This window comes from Puma concolor, chromosome D1, assembly GCF_028749965.1.
Source record: "Puma concolor isolate L17-30 chromosome D1, mPumCon1.1.hap2, whole genome shotgun sequence".
NCBI lineage: Eukaryota > Metazoa > Chordata > Mammalia > Carnivora > Felidae > Puma > Puma concolor.
This window is the reverse complement of record NC_141676.1, coordinates 19,749,832-19,775,906: the sequence shown is the minus strand read 5'-3', so window position 1 is coordinate 19,775,906 and position 26,075 is coordinate 19,749,832. Positions and strand designations below refer to the sequence as shown.

Below are 26,075 nucleotides of genomic sequence, written 5' to 3'. Positions count from 1 at the left end.
TTCTTAAACCATATAAAATAATGTACATATTACAGTTTATGACCTCATGGGTTTGATGAAAGAAGCTAAAATAAACAAGTACATAGAAATAAGTATAAGAGAGAATAAATACACCAAAATGTTGTGAGTGATCATCTCTGGGTGCTGATAGGGATATGGGTGATTTTTTATTTTCTTCTACATGCTTTTCCATTTTCTAAATATTTTATAATAAGCCTATGTTACTTGTACAAACAAAAAACTAAAAATTTCCTGTAAAAATGAAACTTTAAAGTTCAATATGGTTGAGATGCTGGGAAAACACTTAAGCAGTTTTAAATGGATTCAAGTGTGTAGGCCCAGGTAGTACATTGAATGTACTTGCAAATGACATCATGGAACTACTTAGTGTCACTAACGTGAAAAGTTCTAAAGCTTGGCAGAGATGCCAGACATCTAGAGAGGTTCATTATCCCAGTTTCCAAATAAATACGGATTCTCCTCACTACCAAGAGATAAGCTTCACGATAAATCCTGACAGAGTTCTAAAGCAAATTATAAAACAGTTTGTGAGCCCATGGGGAAAAGTGGAGATCAATAAGGACCACTGTAGATTTACTAAGAACTAGTAAAACTAATAATGCGTAACTAATTTCATTTCCTTTTTTTGGCGAGGGCTACTAGACTGGAAGACCAGGGAGGTGCTATAAACACAGTGTAACTAGATTTCAGCAGCACATTTAACAGAGCCTCTTAGGATATTTCTGTGAACCAGATGGAGAGATGTGGGCTCAGAGGCTCCTCATTGCCTACAGAATAAAGTCCAGACTTCTCAGTGTGGTGTACAGGACCCTGTATAAGCCAGCCTCTCTCTACCCTTCATGCTGTTATTTTTCTAAACTAACCATGCTCTTATTTTACCACTTGCCTTTGCACGTGCTGTTCCCTCTGCCTGGAATGCCCTTCTGCCACCTCAGCAGTACTAAAATATCACTCATCCATAAACTTCAGACTCACATGCCATCCGTTCCTTGGTACTTGTGCACAATTAGTTGCTGTCAGCCATTGTACCCTAAGGATTTGTTTCTGTTTACCTACCTTGCTAGACTGTGAACTCAAGGACAGACACCTTCTGTACTATTCCCCTCTGTACCCCTGGTGTCTCAACGTGGTTCCCAGTCCCTTGTGATAGATGCTCAATAATATTTTTCAAGTGAATTTCTTAACCATAAAAGAAAAATAAGCTTTATTGTGAAATTTATGGTTTAATTATTTCAGTTATTCATTTAAACAGGGTTCATTTGAAATTCTTCCAAACTATTATTTTCTGTTTTATTTAAATCTAAAGCCCTGCCTACACCTCAGACAGTATTCCGTTGTTGGTAAATTCCTACATTATAAAAAAAGTTATATAGAACCAAAGTTCTCCTTCCTGTCCATTCATTCGATTGTAATTCCTCCAGAAGACCCCTTCCCCAACAAGACTTAGTTCTCTTCTTTTCTTGGCCGGTCAAAGTACAGATTCTGCACACACAAAGTACCTGTGAAGGGTATCCATTAACAGAGCTTTGAAAGCTCAGTATAGGGGCGCCTGGGTGGCTCAGTCAGTTAAGCGTCCGACTTTAGCTCAGGTCTTGATTTCATGGTTTGTGGGTTCAAGCCCCACATCAGGCTCTGCGCTCCAGCTCAGAGCCTGGAGCCTGCTTCAGATTCTGTGTCTCCCTCTCTCCTCCCCTGCTCGCAAGCTCCCTGTCTCTGTTTCTCTCTCTCTCAAAAATAAATAAACAAAAATAAAATCTTAAAAGCTCGGTATAGCTTTAAATGGCATGGTGATATCTCAGTGTGGTTTTGATTTGTATTTCCCTGATGAGGAGTGATGTTGAGCATCTTTTCATGTGTCTGTTGGCCATCTGGATGTCTTCTTTAGAAAAGTGTCTATTCATGTCTTCTGCCCATTTCTTCACTGGATTATTTGTTTTTTGGATGTGGAGTTTGGTGAGTTCTTTGTAGATTTTGGATACTAGCCCTTTGTCCGATATGTCATTTGCAAATATCTCTTCCCATTCCGTTGGTTGCCTTTTCGTTTTGTTGATTGTTTCCTTTGTAGTGCAGAAGGTTTTTATCTTGATGAGGTCCCAATAGTTCATTTTGCTTTTAATTCCCTTGCCTTTAGAGATGTGTCAAGTAAGAAATTGCTGCGGCTGAGGTCAGAGTGGTTTTTTCCTGCTTTCTCCTCTAGGGTTTTGATGGTTTCCTGTCTCACATTCAGGTCCTTTATCCATTTTGAGTTTATTTTTGTGTATGGTGTAAGAAAGTGGTCTAGTTTCATTCTTCTGCATGTTGCTGTCCAGTTCTCCCAGCACCATTTGTTAAAGAGACTGTCTTTTTTCCATTGGATACTGTTTCCTGCTTTGTCAAAGATTAGTTACCCTTACATTTGTGGGTCCAGTTCTGGGGTCTCTATTCCATTCCATTGGTCTATGTGTCTGTTTTTGTGCCAAGACCATACTGTCTTGATGATTACAGCTTTGTAGTAGAGGCTAAAGTTTGGGATTGTGATGCCTCCTGCTTTGGTCTTCTTCTTCAATATTACTTTGGCTATTCAGGGTCTTTTTGGTTCCATACAAATTTTAGGATTGTTTGTTCTAGCTTTGAGAAGAATGCTGGTATCACACCGGTCAGAGTGGCTAAAACGAACAAATCAGGAAACTATAGATGCTGGTGAGGATGTGGAGAAATGGGAACCCTCTTGCACTGTTGGTGGTAATGCAAACTGGTGCAGCCGCTCTGGAAAACAGTGTGGAGGTTCCTCAAAAAATTAAAAATAGAACTACCCTATGACCCAGCAATAGCACTGCTAGGAATTTACCCAAGGGATACAGGAGTGCTGATGCATAGGGGCACGTGAACCCCAGTGTTTATAGGAGCACTTTCAACAATAGCCAAATTATGGAAAGAGCCTAAATGTCCATCACTTGATGAATGGATAAAGAAGATGTGGTTTATATATACAATGGAAGACTACTTGGCAGTGAGAAAGAGTGAAATCATGCCATTTGCAGAAATGTGGATGGGACTGGAGGGTATTATGCTAAGTGAAATAAGTCACTTTCTCACATCTGGAGAAAGTTAACAGAAGACCATGAGGAGAAAAAAAAATTATAGAGAGGGAGGGAGGCAAACTTAAATACTGAGAACAATACTGAGAACAAACTTAAATACTGAGAACAAACTGCGGGTTGATGGGGGGTGGGGGAGAGAGGAAAGTGGGTGATGGACATTGAGGAGGGCACCTGTTGGGATGAGCACTGGGTGTTGTATAGAAACCAATTTGACAATAAATTATATTTCATAAAGAAATAAATAATATAAATAAATAAATAAATAGCATGGTGATTGGGAGCATACATGTTAGACTCAAGCAGACCTGGATCTGGATCCTAGCTCTGCCATCTACTAGCCTGGTCACCTTGGGCAAGTCACTTGATCTCTCTGTGCCTCCATTTTCTCATCTGAGAAATGAGGACTGAAACCTGCCTTAGCAGATTGTGGATGTAGAGCACTTAGCACAGGGCCTGAACACATAGTAAGTGCTCTGGAAATAAATGGTAACTTCTCATCATCGCATTATTCTCCATCTGCTGCTGTTCTTTACAACTGTGGTTCTCTACCAAGAGTGATTTTGTCTTCCCAAGGGTCATTTGCCAGTCCCCGGAGACATTTTCATCATCACATGTTGGGGAGGGTGCTACTGGGCTTTATAGAGTAGAAGCCAGGGGTGGTGCTAAACATCCTCCAGTGCACAGGACAGCCCCCAGCAGAGCTCTGTCCAGCCTACAGTGTCAGTAGTGCCAGATCGAGAAACCTGGCTTTAGCGATAAATACTTCTCCTAAGTTGTAGTTGCCTTTATAAAATAAAAATGTAGAGGAGTAAAACTGAAATTTGGTGAAATGTATTCTTAGCTCTTATCTCATGTTGATCAGTCTTTTTTTTTTTTTTTTTTTTTTTTTTTATTTATTTTTGGGACAGAGAGAGACAGAGCATGAACGGGGGAGGGGCAGAGAGAAAGGGAGACACAGAATCGGAAACAGGCTCCAGGCTCTGAGCCATCAGCCCAGAGCCCGACGCGGGGCTCGAACTCACGGACCGCGAGATCGTGACCTGGCTGAAGTCGGATGCTTAACCAACTGCGCCACCCAGGCGCCCCTTGATCAGTCTTAAATCCAGTGAAGGACTCGTTTATTTTTACTTCGTCACCTGTCTTTGAGAACAAGACTTAACTCACTTGATCTTTATAGTCCCTTGGCCGTGCGTGACAAGATTTTCATTCTCTAAAAGAATGACTGGCACCTCCAGTGACACCAGCCGGGGTGAAGTAATCACCGGGCAGAAAACACTGTGGGTTCTGTTTGGTTCTAGTTATGTCAAGTGATGCCATGCTTTCCTTCTAGGGAAAAAACGTGACTACCAGAGTCTGGGATGGCCCAGCCCGGACGAGTGCCTCAAACTCCGCTGGGTAGAGCTGACTGCCATCGTGAGCACCTGGCTCGCGGTTTCTTCAAAAAACATTGAGTGAGTATCTTAAACTGCTTCATCCTGCAAGGCGTTTGTGTACCAGTGAACCCACTGAGCCTCTGTTTACTACAGCGGTGCCCTTCTTTGTCAGCAACTATTTGAAGAGTAGTCCTTTTTAGGGTTGGTGGTTCTGAGGAGCACTGTTGCTGACCACAGGCCACAGATGGACTCAGCCCATTTTGCTGAGACAGTGAACATGCCCTCTCTTCTTAGTGCCTTCATCCGTACTTTGTAAGTCCCCCAGAAGTTTTTATGACTTACTTAGGTTGAGTTGAAGACTGGATCCCTCTTTATAGAAAACCCTGTGTTCTCTCACTGACATAATGCACTTAAAGAGGGAGCCAGAGCACATCCAGATTTACAGACACCTACCAAGACACAAGCTGAACAAGGTTGCCTCTCTGATAACTGCTTTTGCCTCCTTGAATGCTCATTCTCTTTTGCTGGCCCTTTTCCTACCGTTTAAGTGTTGGAGTTCCCCAACATTTGCCTCTAAGCCTTCTTTTCTTAGAATCTCTCCTGGTCAGACTGACGTACTCACAGAACTTCTGTCACCACCAATATATTGACCGCTCTTGAATTGGAATATCCAGACCCCATTTTTCTTCACATTCCTCAATCCATAGGAATTTACCCAGTTGTCTACCTGTCCCCTCTGCCTAGATACCTCTGAGACACCACAAGCTTAAGAAAACCAAACTCATAATTTTCTTGTCCACTCTCCTTGCAAAAAACCATTGTTCTGTGTGTTTTCTGTTTCTTATTCTTAGTAAATAGCTCCAGCAGTGCTTAAGCCGGAAACCTGGGAGTCATCCTTAACAATTCCTCTCCCTTCACCCTCGGATCCAGTCTGTTACCCATTCTTACCACTTTCACCTTCTGATTATTTTTCAAAGCCATCAGCTTTTCTCTATCTCCATTGCTGCCCCTTTAAACGAGATCACTGTCATCTCCACTGGGATTCACTCAGTAGCCTACTAGCTGGTCTTTGGGCTTTATTCACTCTTGACTCTGTTCAGCCCCTTCTCTCTACGGTAATCTGTACAGAATCCTTCCTCAAAGACAAGTCAAATAATTCTTAAAATGCTCTAGTAACTTCTTATTGCTCTTTACCATTCTTTGCAAAGCCCTTGGTGATCTGCTGCTACATGTCTTTCCATCCTCAACTCCACCCTCCCTCTTGTCAGGCCCTTCACACATGGTGTCCCTTTGCATGTGGTGATGTTCTCACCACCTTCTTCCTGCATGATTCGTTCACACTCATCCTCCTGGTCTTGACTTAAATCTTCCTCAGGGAATCTTGCACTAACCAGCTCCTTCCTCCATCAGCAGAGAAGAAATATATAACCCCCTGTTGCATACTGACATTGTACCATGTTTTCATCTTCTGTAACATCTGTAATAATTCAGTCACTCGTGAGACCACAAACACCATAACAACAGGGATTGGGTATGGTATGTCTTGTCAATTATTATAGCTCTGATGTGTGACATGTAGTAGACCCTGAATAAATAATGAATGAGTGTTTGCCTAATATGTATTAAACCTTTTAAATAGCTAGAAATAAAATTTGGGAATGCCAACTTGCCGTATCAGCATATACATGATAACGTATAACATTTAGCCTGTTAGGAAAATGACCACTTTGGGACTACAAAGGGAGTTACATCTTGTGCATTTATACATTGAACAGTTATATCTGTGTAAAATATACTATCTGAACTTTAGGTAACTTTTTCTGTGGGATATGCTTCTGTGCATAAAGAGAAAATAAAAGGAACCACTTGCGGGCAATTGTCGCTGTCTATATCCTGAAAAAAGAAATCCCAGAATAAAACCTGTCTGGTTTAAAACTTCCCCAGGAGAAAAAGTGGCCAATGGCGGTGACCAAACCAGACACTATGGTCCATAGAAAGGACACAGCTTGAGTAGATCAGGAAATCAACGGAGTTTAGGACTCAGATTCCAACACTGCTCCTATTGCCGAGCACTGGAGTCCTTGCACCTGTAAAATGAGAGATCAGACTTCTGAGGTCTCTTCAGTCTGAGATTCTGTGGTTCCAGAAAGTCCGGGTAACACATTGAAGTTACAATCAGCTGATTAATACTCTTGCTCCCCACCCACTCAGATTTTCCCTGGCTAACGTGGTAATCTCCCTTTTTCAGCATCACAGAACACATAGACTTTGCCACTCCAATACAGCAGCCAGCAATGGAGCCTCTTTGCAATGGCAATCTTCCTACGAGCATGCACACCCTGGACCACTTGCAGGGGGTCTCCAACCGGGCCAGCCTGCACTACACGGGTGAGAGCCAGTTAACAGAGGTGAGTGCTCAGCTCTCTTCAGCCCATCTGTAGTTTTTGGCCCCACAATTATGATAGCAGAAAACTCAGTGGCCAGGCCATATTTTTTTGCCTTTTTTTAGCCGGCTGTCATCTGGGTGGCTTTAGGCCACGCCTGATTTCTTTCAGGCCCTGGAATTGAGCTAATACCTTTTTTTTAATGACCAGGAGACGTTAATTCTGATTTATTCTTCGAGGTAGGAAACATTCTGCTTGCCACCAGAGAGAGGCTTTTGTAAGAAATGTTAAGGTCAGCTTATTCTCCTGCTGGCATTCTCAAGAAGGAAAGGAAGGCGAGTACAGCCATCATATACCTAGCAAACAGTACACCAAGAAGAGAAATTGGAGAAACATAGCACAAATGTCCAAGAATAGAGGATTTGTTAAAGAAATGTTATATAGATATAAGATAGTATACAGTGGAGCTGCCAAGAAAAATGTAGAAATACGTTTACTGGCATGAAGGAATCTCCAGACTATGCGACAATGTGGATGGCAATGTACAGTATGACCCTATATTCTGTGAGAGATGTAATATGTACATACACATGTTATTTCAGAAAAATATCTGAAAGATACATATAAAGATATTAAGGGGCACCTGGGTGGCTCAGTCAGTTGGGCGTCCAACTTCAGCTCAGGTCATGATCTCATGGCTTGTGAGTTCAAGCCCTGCGTCGGGCTCTATGCTGACAGCTCCGAGCCTGGAGCCTGCTTTAGATTCTGTGTCTCCCTCTCTCTCTGCCCCTCCCCTGCTCATGCTCTATCTCTTGCTGTCTCAAAAATAAAAAAAATATTTTTAAAAATTTTTTAAAAAAAGATACTAACAGTGGTTGCCCCTGGGTGACAGAATTATAGACAGTTTTTTTCTTTATTTACTGTTTTCCAGCGTTGCTGTAATGAATGTGCTATACATGTCTGTAGTTTCTGTTAAGTGGGAGGGGAATAAGGAACAGTACAGTGGTTTACATATGTCTTCCATAAAATGCCTTACCAGCAGGGCCGCAGCGTGTACCCCAGAGCAACAGTTTGGTTTCGTGCTGTAGTGCCCAACTCAGCATCAACAGTATCACCTAGATCCTGCTCCTTTTCATTGCTGTAACCTGCCATTTTCCCCTACACCAGGTATTGCAAAATCTTGGCAAAGACCAATATCCACAGCAATCACTTGAACAAATCGGCACCCGAATTGCCAAAGTTTTGGAAAAGGTAAGTCACCCTGTAGGGAAGCTGGAAACTGCTGCCCACCTTCTAACTTTCCTAGATTATTTGTCACCAAGTGGCTCTAACCTCTTCTGTTAGTTACCCAGCACTTACCAGCTAAAGGGACAACGTGAAATAATCCCACACTGAATGTTTCCATTACTTTTTCCATCACTTGATTGGTACTCTTTTTTGCTGCTTTGCTTACCTTCTGTGGTGAAGCCTACCTTATCCGTTTTGTCTCCTTTACTCCAGCACGGGTACATAGAGGTGGTGGTACTGGGAGCCATGGAATCTCGGTAGATGATAAAGTCAGGTGTTCTTCTGGTGGTGAAGAATATTTGGCATTCCAGATTGTGGATGGGAAACACAACTTTAAATATCTTCTTCTCTTGAAATCATGAAACAAAATATCTGCAAAACTACATTTTCATAGAGCCTACAGAATATATAACAGAGTTTCTAAGACCATTCATCTGTTTCTGTGTGATATTTATGTGAAGAGGAGTTTTTTTTAATTAAAATTAATTACTTTGTGGTTAGGTGTCTCTCCATACAATGTTAAAGTGGTAGTATAGAGATTGAGAGAATCAACCCCGCTTCCAGCATGACACTAAAGTATGGTAGGAATAGGGCAATCGCGTCAGTTTTAAAGAGAGGAAATGGGAAAGGCATTGCAGTCACTGTTCCCTCTCGATTCTGAAACCCACCTGGCCATATGTCACCAGTTCCCCTGATTACATGCATTACAAGGAATATTCCTTGATTATGACCCATTTTGGTTTTCTGGGTTTGGTTCCCTAATCTCTTTCTCAGCTCTTGACCCTTCTCTCTGAGCAGTGTGTCCTTTTCCATAAGGAAGGCCTCTGTTTGCAGCCGAAGAGCAATGTCAGCTTGCTTCCCCCCATCTTTCTCCCTTTGAGTCCAGACTGGCGCAACGCCTTTAAAACAACTTTGTAGACCTTCACATTGTAAGTCACTCCATCACACAGAACCCAACTTCAAATCTCTTCAAGAAGTTCCTGTCTACCTTGAATATGAGCCCAGGACATAAATACTCCTAAGACTTCTAGACGCCTTTTGTCCGAGAGAGTCTTCTGAGGCTTACATCTAGACTTAACATTCTTCTGAGGCACAACTTTGTAGACCTTCACATTGTAAGTCACTCCATCACACAGAACCCAACTTCAAATCTCTTCAAGAAGTTCCTGTCTACCTTGAATATGAGCCCAGGACATAAATACTCCTAAGACTTCTAGACGCCTTTTGTCCGAGAGAGTCTTCTGAGGCTTACATCTAGACTTAACATTCTTCTGAGGCAGGAGTAACAAAGGGTCCTACTGCCATGCTTTTGATTTGAGCTTGACCCTGAGGCCATAGTTTCACTGGTAACATTCTGGATTTTTAATTATTTATTTTTTTTAGGTTCTTTAAAACCTCATGCTGATTGGAGAAGCTGGCAATTGAGAAAGTTTCATTTTCTAACCCTGCAAGTCCCAGCATGAAAGCATTTTTTTTCTAAATCCTGCTTGAAAACTGTACTGTTTCTTGTTTAAGTTCTCTCTTTTAATATCTTACTATAGAGGATTTTTCAAAAACTCTTTGTCCTTTTCAGTATTATTCTTGGAAGTCTTCCTAGCCAGATCCACAACTCTGTGAGGTATTTTATTTATATTCCAAGAAACAGGCTCACCATTTGTTTTGCCAGTAGATGAGCCTGCCCCTTCTCCAGACTCCAACAGCGATGGCCTCCATGCTTGTCCAGTCTCACTGCTGCGCTAAGCAGACGTACTCAACCCATTCCCAGAGCTAACGCCATAGGCTCTGAGTTTCTATTATGGCAACACTCCATTCTGAATACCAGACACTATTTCAGTTACCCATTTCTACCTCAGAGACCACCCCAAAATCTACTGGCTTTAAACAAAACTTATTTGCTCATGATTGTGTAGTCTGAGCTGGACTCAGCTGGGCATTTCTTCTGGTCTCACTTGGAGTCGTTCACGCAACTGCAAGACATGTGGAGACTCATCTGGGGCTGGCCACCAGAAGGTTCTACTCATGTGTCTGATCCATCAGCTGGAGTGGTTGGAATAGCTGGGGCACAGTCTCTCCAGCTGGGTAGATGGGCCTTTTTGTAAGGGGGCTCAGCACTCCACAAGGCTGAGAGCAGACGCACACAGGCCTCTTAGAGCCTGTGCAGAGAAACAGAACTGCTGTGGCACCACTTCTTTCCAAGCAGGTGTAGGGCCTGCTCAAAATCAAAGGCAGGGGAACGTCCTCCCTCTGCTAGCAGTGACAGAGAGCGCACAGCCTGCCTTTAAAGCACCATGGGTCCCTCCAGAGGAGCAACGAGACTGACAGCATCTCCCCAGGGATGGTAGAATCCAGAAGCCAGTGTAACAACATGTTTAAAACTAGAGGGAAAAAACTGCAAGCCTTGAATTTTATACCAGCAAAAACATCCTTCCGATATTAAGGAAGAAACGGAAGAGACAAAAACTCAGAGAATTTGGCACCAGTGGGCCTGCACTGAAATAATAATTAAAGAAAGTTCTCAGGAAAATATCCCAGTTAGAAATATCGACATGCAAGAAGGAAGGAAGAACACCAGGACGGTAGCTGCACAAAATAATAACCAGTAGCTGTACAAAATAATAACCCCAAAACCCTGAGGCGCTTTACTTTTCTATATAACTAAAATCCATGGTAACAATAACAAATTATAGGAGCGATGGAAATGGAGTTTAAATGTTCTAAGGTTTAATTAGTATCAGCCAAGTACTAAAAGTAATAATTTGCATTGGTCTGTGATAAGTAACAATGCAGTTTTAGGCTCTAGGCTAACTACTAACAGTGGTTTGGAAATGTAATTTAATAGATGGGAAATAGAATAATAGAAAACATTTGATTAATCTATAGAAAGTCAGAAAAGGAGAGGCACATAAAAGTAGACACAAATGGTAAAATAGTAAGTATAGACCCAAGTATATCTGTAGTTAAGCAAAAAAGATTATATAATTTGAGCATTTAGTATGGAATGGTTTTTTTTAATCCAGCTATATACAGCTTATAAGAGAAGCACTTTAAATATTAGGTACAAAAGTGTTGAAGTGTAAAGATGGAAAATAATATACCATGCAAACAAAAAAAAAAAAAAGCTAAAAGACAGGTGATATAGCTGCCCTCTTATCAGAAAAAATAGTATGGGGAGCCTTGGCGGCTCAGTTGGTTGAACATCCAACTTCAGCTCAGGTCATTATCTTGCATTTGTGAGTTTGAGCCCCACATTGGGCTCTGTGCTCACAGCTCACAGCCTAGAGCTTTGGATTCTGTGTCTCCCTCTCTTTCTGTACCTTCTGTACCTGCCCTGCTCGCACACTGCCTCCCTCCCTCTCTCTCTCTCTCTCTCTCTCTCTCTCTCTCTCTCTCTCTCTCAAAAACTAAAACTTTAAAAAAATTTGGGGGGTTTTAAATGAAAAGAAAAAAATCAAGTTTGAAGCAGGAAGCACTACTAGCATTAGAAGGCCTAAAATGAGGGACGCCTGGGTGGCTCAGTTGGTTAGGCACCTGACTTCAGCTCAGGTCATGATCTCATGGTTTGTGAGTTTGAGCCCTGCATCGGGCTCTGTGCTGACAGCCTGGAGCCTGCTTCGGATTCTGTGTCTCCTTCTCTCTCTGCCCCTCCCCTACTTGCACTCTGTTTTTCTCTCTCTCTCTCTCTCTCAAAAGTAAATAAACATTTAGAAAAGAAAGGCCTAAAATGAAAAAGATCAGTAATGACAAATGTTGAAGATGGTATAGAGCAACCAGAACTCTCTTATGTTGCTCATTGGAATATAACATAGTACAGTCATTTTCAAGATCATTTGGTAGTCTATTAAAAAGTTAAGCATATATGATCCAGGAACTTTACCACTTGATGTTTATTAAAGAAACATGAATGTATATGTCCACAAAATGCTTGTTAAAAAATATTCACAGCAGATTTATTCATAACAGCCAAAAAACAATGATGTGCCAACCAATAGAATGGATGAACGATGGTGTATTTACACAGTGGATATTAATTATACTAATGGATTCATCAAGAAAGATCCAACATCCATATTGATGAATCTCAAATTCATTTTATGCTAATAAAAGAAATTGGGCACAAAAAAGTGCATAGTGTATGATCCCAACTATATGAAATTCTAGAACAGGCAAAACTCACCTATGGTGATAAAAATAAGATCAGTGGTGGCTTTGTGGGGGAAGGGGATGACTGAGAAGCAGCTTGAAAGGACTTTCTGTAGTGTTGGAAATTTTCTCTGTGTTTAGTAGTCAAAAATGAACGTTTTACTTAAGATCTGAGCATTTCTCTCTATGTAAATAAAATCTATTTTTTTAAAATGAAGGTTAAATAAAGATTTTAGACCACCAGAAACTGAGAGATGTACGTTACCAACAGACTTGCACTAAAACTCACTAAAGGAATTTCTTCAGGCAGAAAGAAAACTATCCCAGATGCAAACAGGAAAGAACAAAGAACAAGAGAAAGTGTAAATATTAAATACAAATGGGTATGACTGTACAAAATAATAACAGTAGTATCTTCTGATAGGAAACTATAACAGTGTTAGTCGTGTACCTCCAGAGTGAGCCCTCCCTTAGGCCAGGGACCATTCTCTGCCCACCACCCTTTCCTGCCAGGTGACAGTTCAGATGCAAGGGAACAAGTCAATTGATGTATTGTGGGAATTATCCTGGCTTAGATGTCCCAAATTCCATATGAAAACCAGTATCTTTTGTGATAGCCCCTTGAACACAGAGTCCTGGAAAGGGCATAGCTATTTATAAGAACCACGGCACTCAGAAGCTCCAAACTGGCTTTCCATGAGGTGTTTATAGTTTATTTCCAGTCCTCCTAGTCCACATACAATTTACCAACTGAGGTCATTTTTACTAAAAGCTATCTTGCCTGGTAATGGCTAACATTCCCCCTTTATTAGGTTTTCAGGGAAATAGAGCTAGAAGGTTGATCTAGTAACCACTTCCATTGTGGGCTCACAGACCAACGTCCATGACCTTGAGTTACTAACTTAAATAAAATAACTCTCAGACTTTAGGGTACATTAGAATCACCTCATTGCTGAGCTTCCTGATTTAGTGGGACTAGGATCGCCTGAGGATGTACATTTCTGGAAAGCTCCTGGGTGATACTCCTGGTATGAATATCACATTTTGAAACCACTGCCTTAGAAAATGGCAGCGATGACAAAGCAGAATGCCCTTTTCTATTTATCATTCACAGAAGAACAAGCATCTCCATATCCTCTTTGCTTTAACTTTTAGAATAGTCATTATCCTTTGTTATTTCTTCAAAAGCCCATCTATACTCGTCCCCTTAGGGAGTTAGTTTACATTGCCATTAGTTATCACTGAGTGTTAGCAGATGACATAGGTCAGTCCCCATTTTAGGATTGAATCTGTATGCACTGTCACAACTCTCGGAACACTGCCCCAGGTTGTAGCCGAGGTCGCTCCCACTGTGATACTCAGAAGCCTCTGCCACCCCAGATGTACACCACGCAGCTGCCATTGCCAGTGCAGCCAGTTTGTGTGCCAGGTTGCCACATAGCCCTTTCTGACCTGTGCCCTGGTGCAGAGTAGTTCTCCCACTTATGTCCCCTGCTTCCCCAGCTAAGGGCCTGTGGGCGCCATGTCATGCTGATTAGATCTATGGAGAAGAGCCAACCCCACTGCTCCACCCTCATGTCTAGTCCAGCCCCAGTCACAAACACGGAGTCAAGCTTGTATCTCCTTCCCACCCCCTGCCAGGTATCAATGCCTAGTTTCACCTAGCTGCATCAACTACCCCAAGACAGTGTCATTCTTGCCAGCCAGCCCACTTGCAGCTGTGCTTCTGTTCAGTTCCATTTCATGGACGGTGGGAAGGGGAGGGGTGGGCAGTTTCTGTCAGCATAAGTTTGTCTCCAGCTTTTATCTAGTCCCACAAGGGAAAGATTTATCCCCTATCACACAATGTCAGTTTTTTTTTTTTCTTTTCTTAAGTGGGCTCCACACAGGGCTTGAACTCACTGAGATCAAGACCTGAGCTGAGATCAGGAGTCAGACGCTTAACCGACTGAGCCACCCAGGCACCCCTCACAATATCAGACTTTTGCCATCAGACTCTGGGAAAGTTGGCCCCCACTGAGGCTTCAGTTTCATCTCAGTTTCATCTGCATCTCCCTGGACATTCTTTTATGTCACAGTGCCTTGGCCATATTGAACCAAGGATATGAAAGTCCATTCTGCAGTACCCACTGCCAGGGGATTTAGAGCCAGTTAGATAAATATTTTATGCCCGCACAACTCAATAGGGCACTTACGGTCTTGCCTTCACTCAGGAGGACAGAATAGGAAACCCAGTAAGCCAGCAGTGCAGCTCTTTGTGTGTTTTTCCGAGTCCCCATAGCTTTCTGGCAGCAGTCTCGGGGACAGTTATCTGCCCCTTCCCCTAGGTGATAGCTCAGGGATAAAGGATTAAGACCACATGAGTGAATATGGGAACAACTCTGGCTTAGAACTCTCAAGTTGCACATAGGAATCAGTATCTTTTGCAATAGTCTTGTGCGCCTAGAGTCCAAGAGTTCCCACAAGGGACAAGAAACGACACACTCAGGAAAGGTCATAGTCCTCCCAGTCTGCTGCAGTTTAGTCAGGTCATCTTTGCCATAACCATGTTGCCTGGTAACATGGCTGGCATTGTACCTTTATTAGGTGTCCAGGGGAACACAGCTAAAAGGTTAACATGAGATTAGTTTCCCATGAATACACATGGGTAGGGTGTTAGGTTTTAGCATTATCAGGAAAGTAGTAAAATTAAAGTAAGAATTTATATTTTTAGTCTGGAGTAATTCAAGATGCATATTGTAATTTTTAGGCTAATTGTTAAAAGAACAGTTAAAGAATATATAGTTAAGGAAAAATGGAACAATAAAAAACATTTGATCAATGAAGAAGCAAGAAAGGAAGACAAAAGGAATATCAAATAGATATCTATAATATGTAAAATGTAAAAATGCATAAAATAAAATATAAATAGTAAAGTGATAAAGATAAGCCCGGTGTGTCAGTAATCATGGTAAGTACAAAAGGACTACATATTCCAACTAGAGTACTAACATCAAACTGGGTTAAAATATTGAACGCGATTATGTGCTATTCACAAGTAGCACACTTTTTAAATATTTTTTATTTTATTTTTTAACAAGTAATATGCTTTAATATATGAAATGGTTGAAACTGAAAGATGGAAAAAAGATATACAAACACTACACAAAAAATGCTGGTATAACTACACTATCATCAGACAATGTGGAATTTAAGGCAAGAATCATTGCTACAGATAAAAACAATTCATAATGATAAAGTGGTCAGTCCACCAGGAATATAGAAAACTGTATGTGTAACCAGTAGCATAATTTCAAGTTATATAAGACAAGCATTAAACACTGGCAGATCTAAATGGAGAAACAGATGAGTCTACAATCATAACAGACTTCAACCTCCCTCTCAGTAGGTGGTAGAACTGAGCAGACAAAAAAATTAAAAATATAGACCATCTTGCTAATAAACAAATTTGATCCCATATATTTATATAATTTATTTAATAAACAAATCTGAGGCAGTATAATATATATAATATATGTATATATTTATATTTAATTTACATTAAATTGTGACAGAATTCTCATTTTTTTAAATACTTATTTTGAGAGAGAGAAGGAGACCCCGGGAGAGGCATAAAGAGAGAGAGAGAGAGAGAGGGAGGGAGAGAGAGAGAGAGAGAGAGAGAGAGAGAGAGAATCCCAAGCAGGCTCTACACTGTCAGCGCAGAACCCAATGCAGGGCTTAAGCTCACAAACTGTGAGATCATGACCTGAGCCAAAATCAAGAGGCAGACACTTAACCAACTGAGCCACCCAGGCGCCCCAGAATTCTCATTTTAAAAACTGCATGGGGACCAGGCACCTGGTTGGCTTAGTTGGTATAGAATGAGACTCTTGATCTCAGGTTCATGAGTTTCAGCCCCACATTGGGATGGAGCCTACTTAAAATAAATTTTTAAAAAATGCATATGGATCATTTACCATGTTGGTCATAAGCTGAGTTATAAATTAAGCCTCAATTAAAATTTAAAATATTGAAATAATTTAGAGCATATTTTCCAAACATAATTGAATTAAGTTAAAAAAAAAATAAAGATCAGGGGCACCTGGGTGGCTCAGTTGGTCAAGTGTCCATTTAACTCTTTGGTTTCAGCTCAGGTCATAATCTCATAGTTTGTGGGTCAAGCGCCACATCAGGCACTGCACTGATGGTGTAGAGCCCGCCTGGGATTCTATCTCTCTTTGCCCTTTCTCTCTCTCTCTCTCTTTCTCTCTCTCTCTCTCTCTCTCTCTCTCTCTCTCTCAGTATAAACTAAACAAACAAACAAAAGAATAGATGGAAAATCCTCAGCTATTTTGGTGACATTAAACAGTACACCTTTACATAACCCATGCATCAGTGAAGAAAGCCCAAGCAAAATTAGAAAATGTTTTGAAATGAATGATAACAAAGCATATCAAAACTTGTGGGATGCAGCTAAAGCAGTGCTTGAGGGAAGTTTATAGCCCTTAAATGGATATATTAGTTAAATAAAAAAGACTGAAAATCAATGATCTATGTTTCTATCTCAAAAACAAAAAAAAAGAAAAGAACAAGTTAAAACTACAGTGAGATATTTCTTGCCATGACATTGGCAGAAATCCAGAAGTTTGATAGACTCAGTGAGACTGTGGGGAAATTGGTATGGCCATGCATACATTGCTGGTGGAAATGCAAAATGGAATAACCTTTATGGAGAGACAAATTGTATCTAGCAAAATTATACATTCATTTACCTATGTAGCCAGCTTTTGGGAATCTTTTCTAAAAGTACACTGGCAAAAAAAATGTATACAAAAATGCCTATGATAAGGCTCTTGATTATAGCCTGATTTGTAATAGCAGACTAGCAACAACCCAAATGCCCAGCAGAAGGAGACTGAATGAATAAAAAGTCCTCTGTGGATGTTTATTGGGTGTGAACATCCACACAATGGAGTCTTCTACAGCTGTCAAAAATAATGAAGACAATTTCTTTCTTTCTTTCTTTCTTTCTTTCTTTCTTTCTTTCTTTCTTTCTTTCGAGGAAGAGAGAGCACGTGTATGCATGCAAAGCAGGAAGGGGCAGAGGGAGAGAGAATCTTAAGTAGGCTCCACACTCAGCATGGAGTCCAGTGTGGGGCTCGATCTCACAACTGTGAGATTATGACCTGCGCCAAAATCAAGAGTCAGATGCTTAACCGACTGAGGCACCAAGGTGCCCCAAAGACAATTTCTGTTAAATCTCTGTGAAATAATCTCCAGGATATAGGCAGTGAAAAAGAAAAAAAAGTGGAAAAAATCGTATCTTCAATTACTATTTTGCTTTTTAAATAATGGTGAGGTGGGGGATGTATGCAGATATTTTAAAATGGAAGAGTAACTTTTAAAAATACTTTTCAATGGTTTTCCATAGAAGGAAGGTGGAAATAGGAAAGACTGAGCATGAAGCTAGATTTCCTTGAATCTACATTGTCTTTTCAATATGACTTTGGAAACAAATATTTTGTATAATTACAAAACAGATTTTAATAAGGCAATTCCTAATTAAAAGTAAAATTAAGTGAGCCCAACTATGTATTCAATTGGTAGTATAACCACATCAAGAGAAACTATCCCAAGTGACTTTAAAAGACCCATTATTTGACTACCTCCCTAATGGGATTTACCCTAAACACAAAAGAAAACCTTATTTCGTTTTCAGTAATACATTTGTTAATAATATTGATATTGTCCTGAGATTGTAGGTGTATGCAATGCAAGATAAATGAGTAGTTTTGTTGGTGATGTTGAGAACTGGAGCTTGGGTTTGGGGGAAGGACATAAAAGTGTGAACATCTGTAGTCATGTTAAGTAAACATCTGTAGTTGTGAATTAGAAATACTAGCAAGACTTTTTTGTATATTTGCACATTTTCTAACTTTATTTGCTGAAAAGACTAATATCATTGAGTAACCCAGTAGTAGTAAGCACACTTTGTACCTACATATTGATCTTTAGATACCATTTTCTACTAAAAGGAACCAGAATTCCTTGGAGAAATGGCTTCTACCAAGTCAGGGAAAGCAAAGAAGCTCCCGTAGTCAACAAAGGTTGTGTCCGAAGAACTCAGAACCAGCTGGAATGTGTATCTCCTGTTGGCCAAAGATGGAACGCAGCACTTTGAGCAGCAAAAATCAACAAAGCAACTGCAGTAGATGAGACACATCACGTTTATTAAGCTATATCTAAACTCCTGAATTCACCAGGAGGATTTTGTCTTAGACGATGCATGGGAACAGCTTGTTTTTTTAAAGTAAAAAGAAAGTAATAAGCATATTTCCTTCCCTTCTAAGTGAACTATACTTTGGGGTAAATGATTAATTGATGAGAAAAAGTCTTTTTATAGGAATATTCTAACTAGTAAACTAGAGTTGATAAAATTAGAATATTACAGTTTTGCTGCTCCTAATTAATTTATGGCAGTGAACATCACTGGCTACTCAATTCACAGATAGACGGTATGTGGGTAGCATTGGAAGTTCATGTTACCACCTGTGAAATGTTTTGCCCCCATTCCCTCCCCAGTAACTCAAATCTGAATCCAGTCAAGCCTCTAACTGCCAACTACTGGGAAATACAGGAGACAAAGGAGCATGTTAAATGGGTCCTTGAGGATACAATCAGCAGAGTCCAGTCAGTGGGAAACTACAGGATAAATAACCCTACTTCTTCTTCAAAAATTTTAAAAATTAGATGAAGATGAACCCTAGAGATCAAAAGAGATTTAACGAACACATTAACCAGTTGCACCATATGGACTTTATTTAGATTGTGATTCAAACTATAAAAGCAAAACGCACTTTTGTAAGACAACCAGGGGAAATAGGAGTACAAGCTGCATGCTGATGATCTTAAAAAATAATTTTCAGTATTTTAGGTGAACTTTATTAATCTTATATTTTAAACGTGGTTTTTAAGAGGTGCACACTGGAAAATTTACTGATGAAGTTATATGAAGTCAGGGATTTCCTTCGAATTAATATGGATGAGGGTTTAGATGAAATAAAGAGTGGCCGTGAGTTGATAAGCGTTGAAGCTGGCTGATAGACAAGTGCATGGAAGTTCTACATTGTATTTTATTTGAAATTTTTCATTATAAAACATTTAGGGGCACCTGGGTGGCTTAGTCAGTAAGTGTCCACCTTCAGGTCAGGTCACGATCTCGGGGTTCATGAGTTTTGAACCCCACGTCAGGCTCCACACTTACGGTGCAGCGTCCCCTTGGTATTCCTTCTCTCCTCTCTCTGTCCCTCCCCTGCTTGTGCTTCTTTCTCTCTCAAAATAAATGAATAAACCTTAAAAAAAAAAAAAATTTAAGAATGTTATCTCATAATGGGAGCAAACATTGTATCAGAAATGAGTTTGTATAAGTTGAAAAAAAAAACCCTAAACTAAAAATATACTTATTTAGGTCAAATACTCAAGTGAGTGAATTAGATACCATTAAATAACCAGTGAATTGCAAGCTTTGTGTAAAAAATTACCTAAAATATTACAGAGACAGGAAGATGAGTGAATCAGCAGATTCAGGAAATAATGCTGTATTCCAAGCTGGCTAAATAAAAGACATCCATGCACAGCTACATTATATATAGTAAAACAGCAAAGGCAAAGATCATCTTTAAAAAATGTATTTCAGTCAGGGTACTGTCAGGAAACTGGAAACGACATTAGGTATTTCAGAAGAGCCAATTTAATTTAGAGAATTGATTACGTTTTTGTGGAAGGGTGAAAAAAAGGAAACACCTCCTGGGGTAAGCCAGAGATACCAACTGCTGGGCCTGGCTCCCAGGCAGGCAGTGAGGTTTTCCAAAATCTAGGAGTTCACAGGAATTCTGGCAAGTGGAGCTTCTGCTTCTGAAGAGGGAGCACAGCCCGACTGTGAAAGGGTGTAGTGAGGCTGGGTCTTCAAGTGCAAAGTGCTGCTGCTGCTAAAATGACACTGATGGGAGCAACACGCAAACAGGAAGAAAAAAGTCCTTTCTCCCTCTTGCCTGCCAATTTCCCAGTGTGCACATCTGCAGAACCTAACAAGCTTCTAGCAAAGGAGAGATATGGTTTGGAGAGTTCCAGTCACAGTACCACAAAGCAGGCTATAAAATTTGGCATTTACATCTGATCACCTCATATGTATCACAGCATGCGTGCATGAATTTATTCATTCAAAAAATATGTAGTAAAGTCCCACTGTGTGCCAAATACTTTTTAAGTGCTTGGGATACATAAGTGAAGAACAATTTAGACAGAGATATCTGCCATACAGAGGAATGATGTTTCAAATGACAGCCTGTCATAGCAACATTCTAAGCCAGATGATAGGTTTTTTTTTTAAGTTTGTGTATTTGTTTTGAGAGAGAAAGAGTGTGAGGGAGAGGGGCAGACAGAGAGGAAGAGGGAATCCCAAGTAGACTCTACACCACCAGCAAAGAGCCTGACACAGGGCTTGAACTCACAAGCCGTGAGATCATGACCTGAGCCAAAATCAAGAGTCAGATACTGAACCGACTGAGCCACCCAGGCGCCCCCAGATGATAGTTTTGAAAGGATACTGTGCCCCCCCTAGAATTGTGTGCCTTACAGTGATAGAATACGAAAGGTATTTCAAAATAAAAAACTGGTAATAGTTTACTACCAAGAGTCCTACCTCAGGGAACTTCTCTGTATGAAAGCCAAAGAAGGATTGTCTCAGGCAAGATTTGCTAAGCAAATAAAATGATGTAGGCATGCAAACCCAGACAGACTCTGTCTGTAGAAAAGGATAATTTGTGGGATTTTAAGAGAAATGACTAAACTAAAATACTGGACAAAACAGAACATACATTTGAAGGTGGAGTAACCAGAGTCAAGGTGTTCAAAGGCTCTCTTAATGTTGAGGAGTGAGTTAATATATTGCTTGGACTTTAAGTTAAATAGAGTGAAGATTTATGGTTAACTATTAAAAAGAATGCACAAATCCCAAACCTGTGAGGATACAATTATGAAGGTAGAAAGGGGAGGACCAAAAAAAAAAAAAACAAAAAAACAAAAAACTTATGCAAAAAATGACAAAATGGAGGAGAAAAGGCGCAATAAAGAATCAGAACAAGAGCAACAAAAAAATTGATAAGAACCAATAGAATCCAAGAAGTAAACAATCTTAAAATCTGTAATGGAAGTCACAATAATGTCAAATTGGAAATTTTTAAAGGAGCTACATGTTTTAATAAGAGCCATACCTAAAACATAAATGTTGGAAAAAATGGGAAAATATATACCAGATACATACTAGTCAAAAGTGAGTAGATACATTAATTACCTGAAAAAAACATATTTCAAAACAAAAAATTATTAGGGGCAGAGGAAATGACTATGTAATGATAAAAGATTTAGTTCACCAGAAAGATAATAGCAATTCTAAACTTAGCATACCCAATAACCTCAAAATACATAAAGCAAAAAAAGATTGCTCTACTGAAAGAAATTGACAAATACCAGCATAAATACCTTTCTCCACTATTGATGAGCCCATCAGTGTCAGAATCTATATTCATGAAGTGTGTTAATCTGTGGTTTTCTTTGCTTGTAATACTTTGTTTAATTTTGTTCTTAGGTTAATAATGACTTTGTATAATGAATTGGGAAGTGCTCCCTTCACCTCATTTTTCCAGAACAGTTTATAGAGAAGTGCTATTATTTCTTCCTTAAATATTTGATAGAATTCAGCAGTGAAACCATCTCGGCCAGGATTATTTGTGAGAGATTTCTAACAAATTCAACCTCTTTAGTAAAAGTATTCAATTATCTCTTGAGTGAGTTTTATTAGTTGTGTCCTTAAAGAAATTTTTCCACTTCGTCTAAGTTGAATTTATGGGCATATAGATGTTCGTAATATTTTTTTCTCATTTTCTTAGTATCTGTGGGATCTGTAGTAACATACTGCTCTTAATTCTGATATTGGTACTTAGTGTCTTTTCCCTTTTTTTTTTTTTTTCCTGATCAGACTGACTAGAAATTTATCAATTTTATTGATCTTCTCAAAGAACCAAGAACTCAAGGTTTTGGAGCCATTGATTTTTCTCTGTTGTTTTTTATTTTCTCTTTCATTGATGTCTGTTCTGTATTATTTCCTGTCTTCTGCTTGCTTAGGATTTAATTTGCTGGGGTTTTTTTAGTTTCTTGATGTGGAAGCTTAGGTTATTGGTTTGAGCCCTTGCTTTTCTAATGTAGGTGTCTGCTTTAGCTGCACATCACAAATTTTGTCATATTTCATTTTCATTCAGTTTTACATAGTTTATAATTTTCCTCCTAATTTCTTCTCTGATCTGTAAGTTAGTATGTTCTTTGGGTTTCCAACTATTGGGCATTTTCCAGATCTCTTTCTTTAATTGATTTCTAATTTAATCCCATTGCAGTAAGTGAACATAGTTTGTATGACCTAAATTCTTTTTAACTTATTCAGACTTGTATGACCCAGAATATGATCTCTTGGTAAATGTTCCATGTGCATCAGAAAAGAATACTACTGTTAGAGTATGCTAGAGATGTCATTTAGGTCAAGTTGTTTGATAATATTGTTTGTGTCTTCTTTATCTTTACTGATCTTTTTGTGTAGTTCTTCTATCAGTTTTTGAGAAGCATGTTGAAATCTACAACTATAATTCTGAATTTGTCTTCTCTCAGTTTTTGATTCTTGCATTTTCAAGTTCTTTTTTTTTAAGTTTTTATTTAAATTCCAGCTAGTTAACTTATAAGATAGTATTAGTTTCAGGTGTACAACCTAGTGATTCAACACTTGCATGCATCACCTAGAGCTCATTGCAACAAGTGCCCTCCTTAATACTCAACACCTATTTTCCCCATCTTCCCACCCACCTCCCCTCTGGTAACCATCACTTTGTCTCTATAGTTCAGAGTCTATTTCTTGATTTGCTTCTCTCCCTCTTTTCTTTTCCCTTTGCTCTTTTGTTTTGTTTCTGAAATTCCACATACGATTGAAATTATATGGTATTTGTCTTTCTCTTTCTTATTTTGCTTAGCACAGTATACTCTAGCTCCATCCTTTTTGTTGCACTCTAACATTTATTTATTATTGTGAAAGCAGAACTGCACAGAGTGTTTACATGACTCACTATATGCTATCAGAATCAGCTGTTGATTTATCGACCTTGTAGAACCGAGGTCTCATTGTTATTCAACATAGTAGTAGAAGTCCTAACCTCAGTAATCAGACAACACAAAGAAATAAAAGACATCCAAATCAGCAAGGAGGAAGTCAAACTTTCACTCTTTGCAAATGACATGATACTCTCAATGGAAAACCCAAAAGATCCACCAAAAAACCTGCTAGAACTGATCTGTGAATTCAGCAAAGTTGCAGGATATAAAAATCAATGTACAGAAGTCAGTTGCATTTCTATCAACCAATAATGAAACATCAGAAAGAGAAATCAAGGAATTGATCCTATTTACAAGTGCACCAAAAACCATAAAATACCTATGAATAAACCTAACCAAAGAGGTGAAAAATCTATACACTGAAAAAGTATGGGAAGCTTATTAGAAATTGAATAAGACACAAAAAGTGGAAAAATATTCCATGCTCATGGATTGGAAGAACAAATGCTTTTAAAATGGTGATACTACCCAAAGCAATCTACATATTCAGTGCAATCTCTATCAAAATAACACCAGCATTCTTCACAGAGCTAGAACAAACAATCCTAAACTTTGTATGGAACCAGCATAAGACCCTGAATAGCCAAAGCAATCCTGAAAAAGCAAACTAAAGCTGGAGGCATCACAGTTTCAGACTTTAAGCTGTATTACTAAGCTGTAATCATCAATACAGTATGGTACTGGCACAAAAACAGGCACATAGATCAGTGGAACAGAATAGAGAACCCAGTAATGGACCCACAAACATATGGCCAACTAATTTTTGACAGAGCAAGAAAGAATATACAATGGAAAAAAGACCGTCTCTTCAGCAAATGATGTTGGGAAAACTGGACAGTGACATGCAGAAGAATGAACCTGGATCACTGTCTTGCACCACACACAAAAATAAACTCAAAATGGATGAAAGACCTAAACACAATACAGGAAGCCATCAAAATCCTAGAGGTGAAAGCAGGCAAAAACCTCTTTGACTTCAACTGCAACAACTTCTTACTCAACATGTCTCTGTAGGCAAGGGAAACAAAAGCAAAAATGAACTAATGGGACCTCATCAAGATAAATAAAAAAAGCTTCTGCACAGCAAAGGAAACAATCAGCAGAACTAAAAGGCAACTTATGGAATGGGAGAATATATTTGCAAATGACATATCAGATAAAGGGTTAGTATCCAAAATCTATAAAGAACTTCTCAAACTCAATACCCAAAAAAATAATCCAGTGAAGAAACGGGCAAAAGACATGAATAGATACTTTTCCAAAGAAGACATCCAGATGGCTAACAGACACATGAAAAAGTGCTCAACTTCACTCATCATCAGGGAAATACAAATCAAAACTTCACTGAGATACCACCTCACATCTATCAGAATGACTAACAACTCAGGCAGCAATGACAGATGTTGGTGAGGATGTGAAGAAAGAGGATCTCTTTTGCACTGCTGGTGGGAATGCAAACTGGTACAGCCACTCTGGAAAACAGTATGGAGGTTCCTCAAAAAAGTAAAAATAGAACTACCCTACGACCCAGCAATTGGACTACTAGGTATTTATCCAAGGGACACAGGTGTGCTGTTTCGAAGGGGCACATGCACCCCAGTGTTTACAGCAGCACTATCAATAGTAGCCAAAGTATGGAAAGAGCCCAAATGTCCATTGATGGATGAATGGATAAAGAAGATGTGGTATATATATAGAGTATATAGTATATATATGTGGTATATATATAGAGTATAGAGTATTACTTGGCAATCAAGAAGAATGAAATCCTGTCATTTGCAACAATGTGGATAGAACTAGAGTGTATTATGCTAAGCAAAATTAGTGAGAGAAAGACAAATATCATGACTTCACTCATGTGGAATTTAAGATGCAAAACAGATGAACATAAGGGAAGGGAAGCAAAAATAATATAAAAACAGGGAGGGGGACAAAACATAAGAGACTTAAAATATAGAGAACAAACTGAGGGTAGCTGGAAGGGTTGCAGGTCGGGGGAAGGGCTAAACAGGCAAGGGGCATTAAGAAGAACACTTGTTGGGATGAGCATGGGGTATTCTATGTAGGAGATGAATCACTGGATTCTACTCCTGAAATCATTATTGCGCTATATGCTAACTAGAACGTAAATTAAAAAATAATAAAAATAAATTTAAAAAATTTTTAAAAGTACCAAGTTCTCAAAATATGCTATCTTACCCATAGTAAGTTCTTACCCATATCTTACTATATAAGAAATATACTGTTTTACCCTCAGTACTAAGCTATAAGCGTCCTATATTTTTACTAAAACATCCAACTTAGACTTCTTCTGATTTAAGCTTTGTGTGTGTGTGTGTGTGTGTGTGTGTGTGTGTGTGTGTGTGTGTGTGTCAATGGCTATTTGGTATCCATGGTATGCTTCTTTTTTTTTTTTTTAATTTATATATATGTATTTTTAAGTTTTTATTTAAATGCAAGTTAACATGTAGGGTAATAATGATTTCAGGAGTAGAATTTAGTGATTATGTAAGCATTTTTAAGTTCTATTACTAGGTGCATAAATCAATGAAATAGAAATCAACAGTCCAAAAGTTGTTTCTTTGAAGCACTGTTCG

The 26,075-nt window shown here is 39.3% G+C and overlaps 1 protein-coding gene across 2 annotated transcripts in view; it reads left to right on the top strand.

Annotated features, from left to right (window-relative positions):
- Positions 1-26,075, top strand: part of TTC17 (tetratricopeptide repeat domain 17) — a 126,922-nt gene that overhangs the window by 89,148 nt on the left and 11,699 nt on the right. For both annotated transcript variants that reach the window (XM_086677642.1, XM_086677641.1), the window contains 3 exons: positions 4,432-4,552; positions 6,723-6,882; positions 8,026-8,109. In XM_086677642.1, coding sequence (XP_086533768.1) covers positions 4,432-4,552; positions 6,723-6,882; positions 8,026-8,109 — 365 coding nt within the window. The remainder of the gene's footprint in view (positions 1-4,431; positions 4,553-6,722; positions 6,883-8,025; positions 8,110-26,075) is intronic.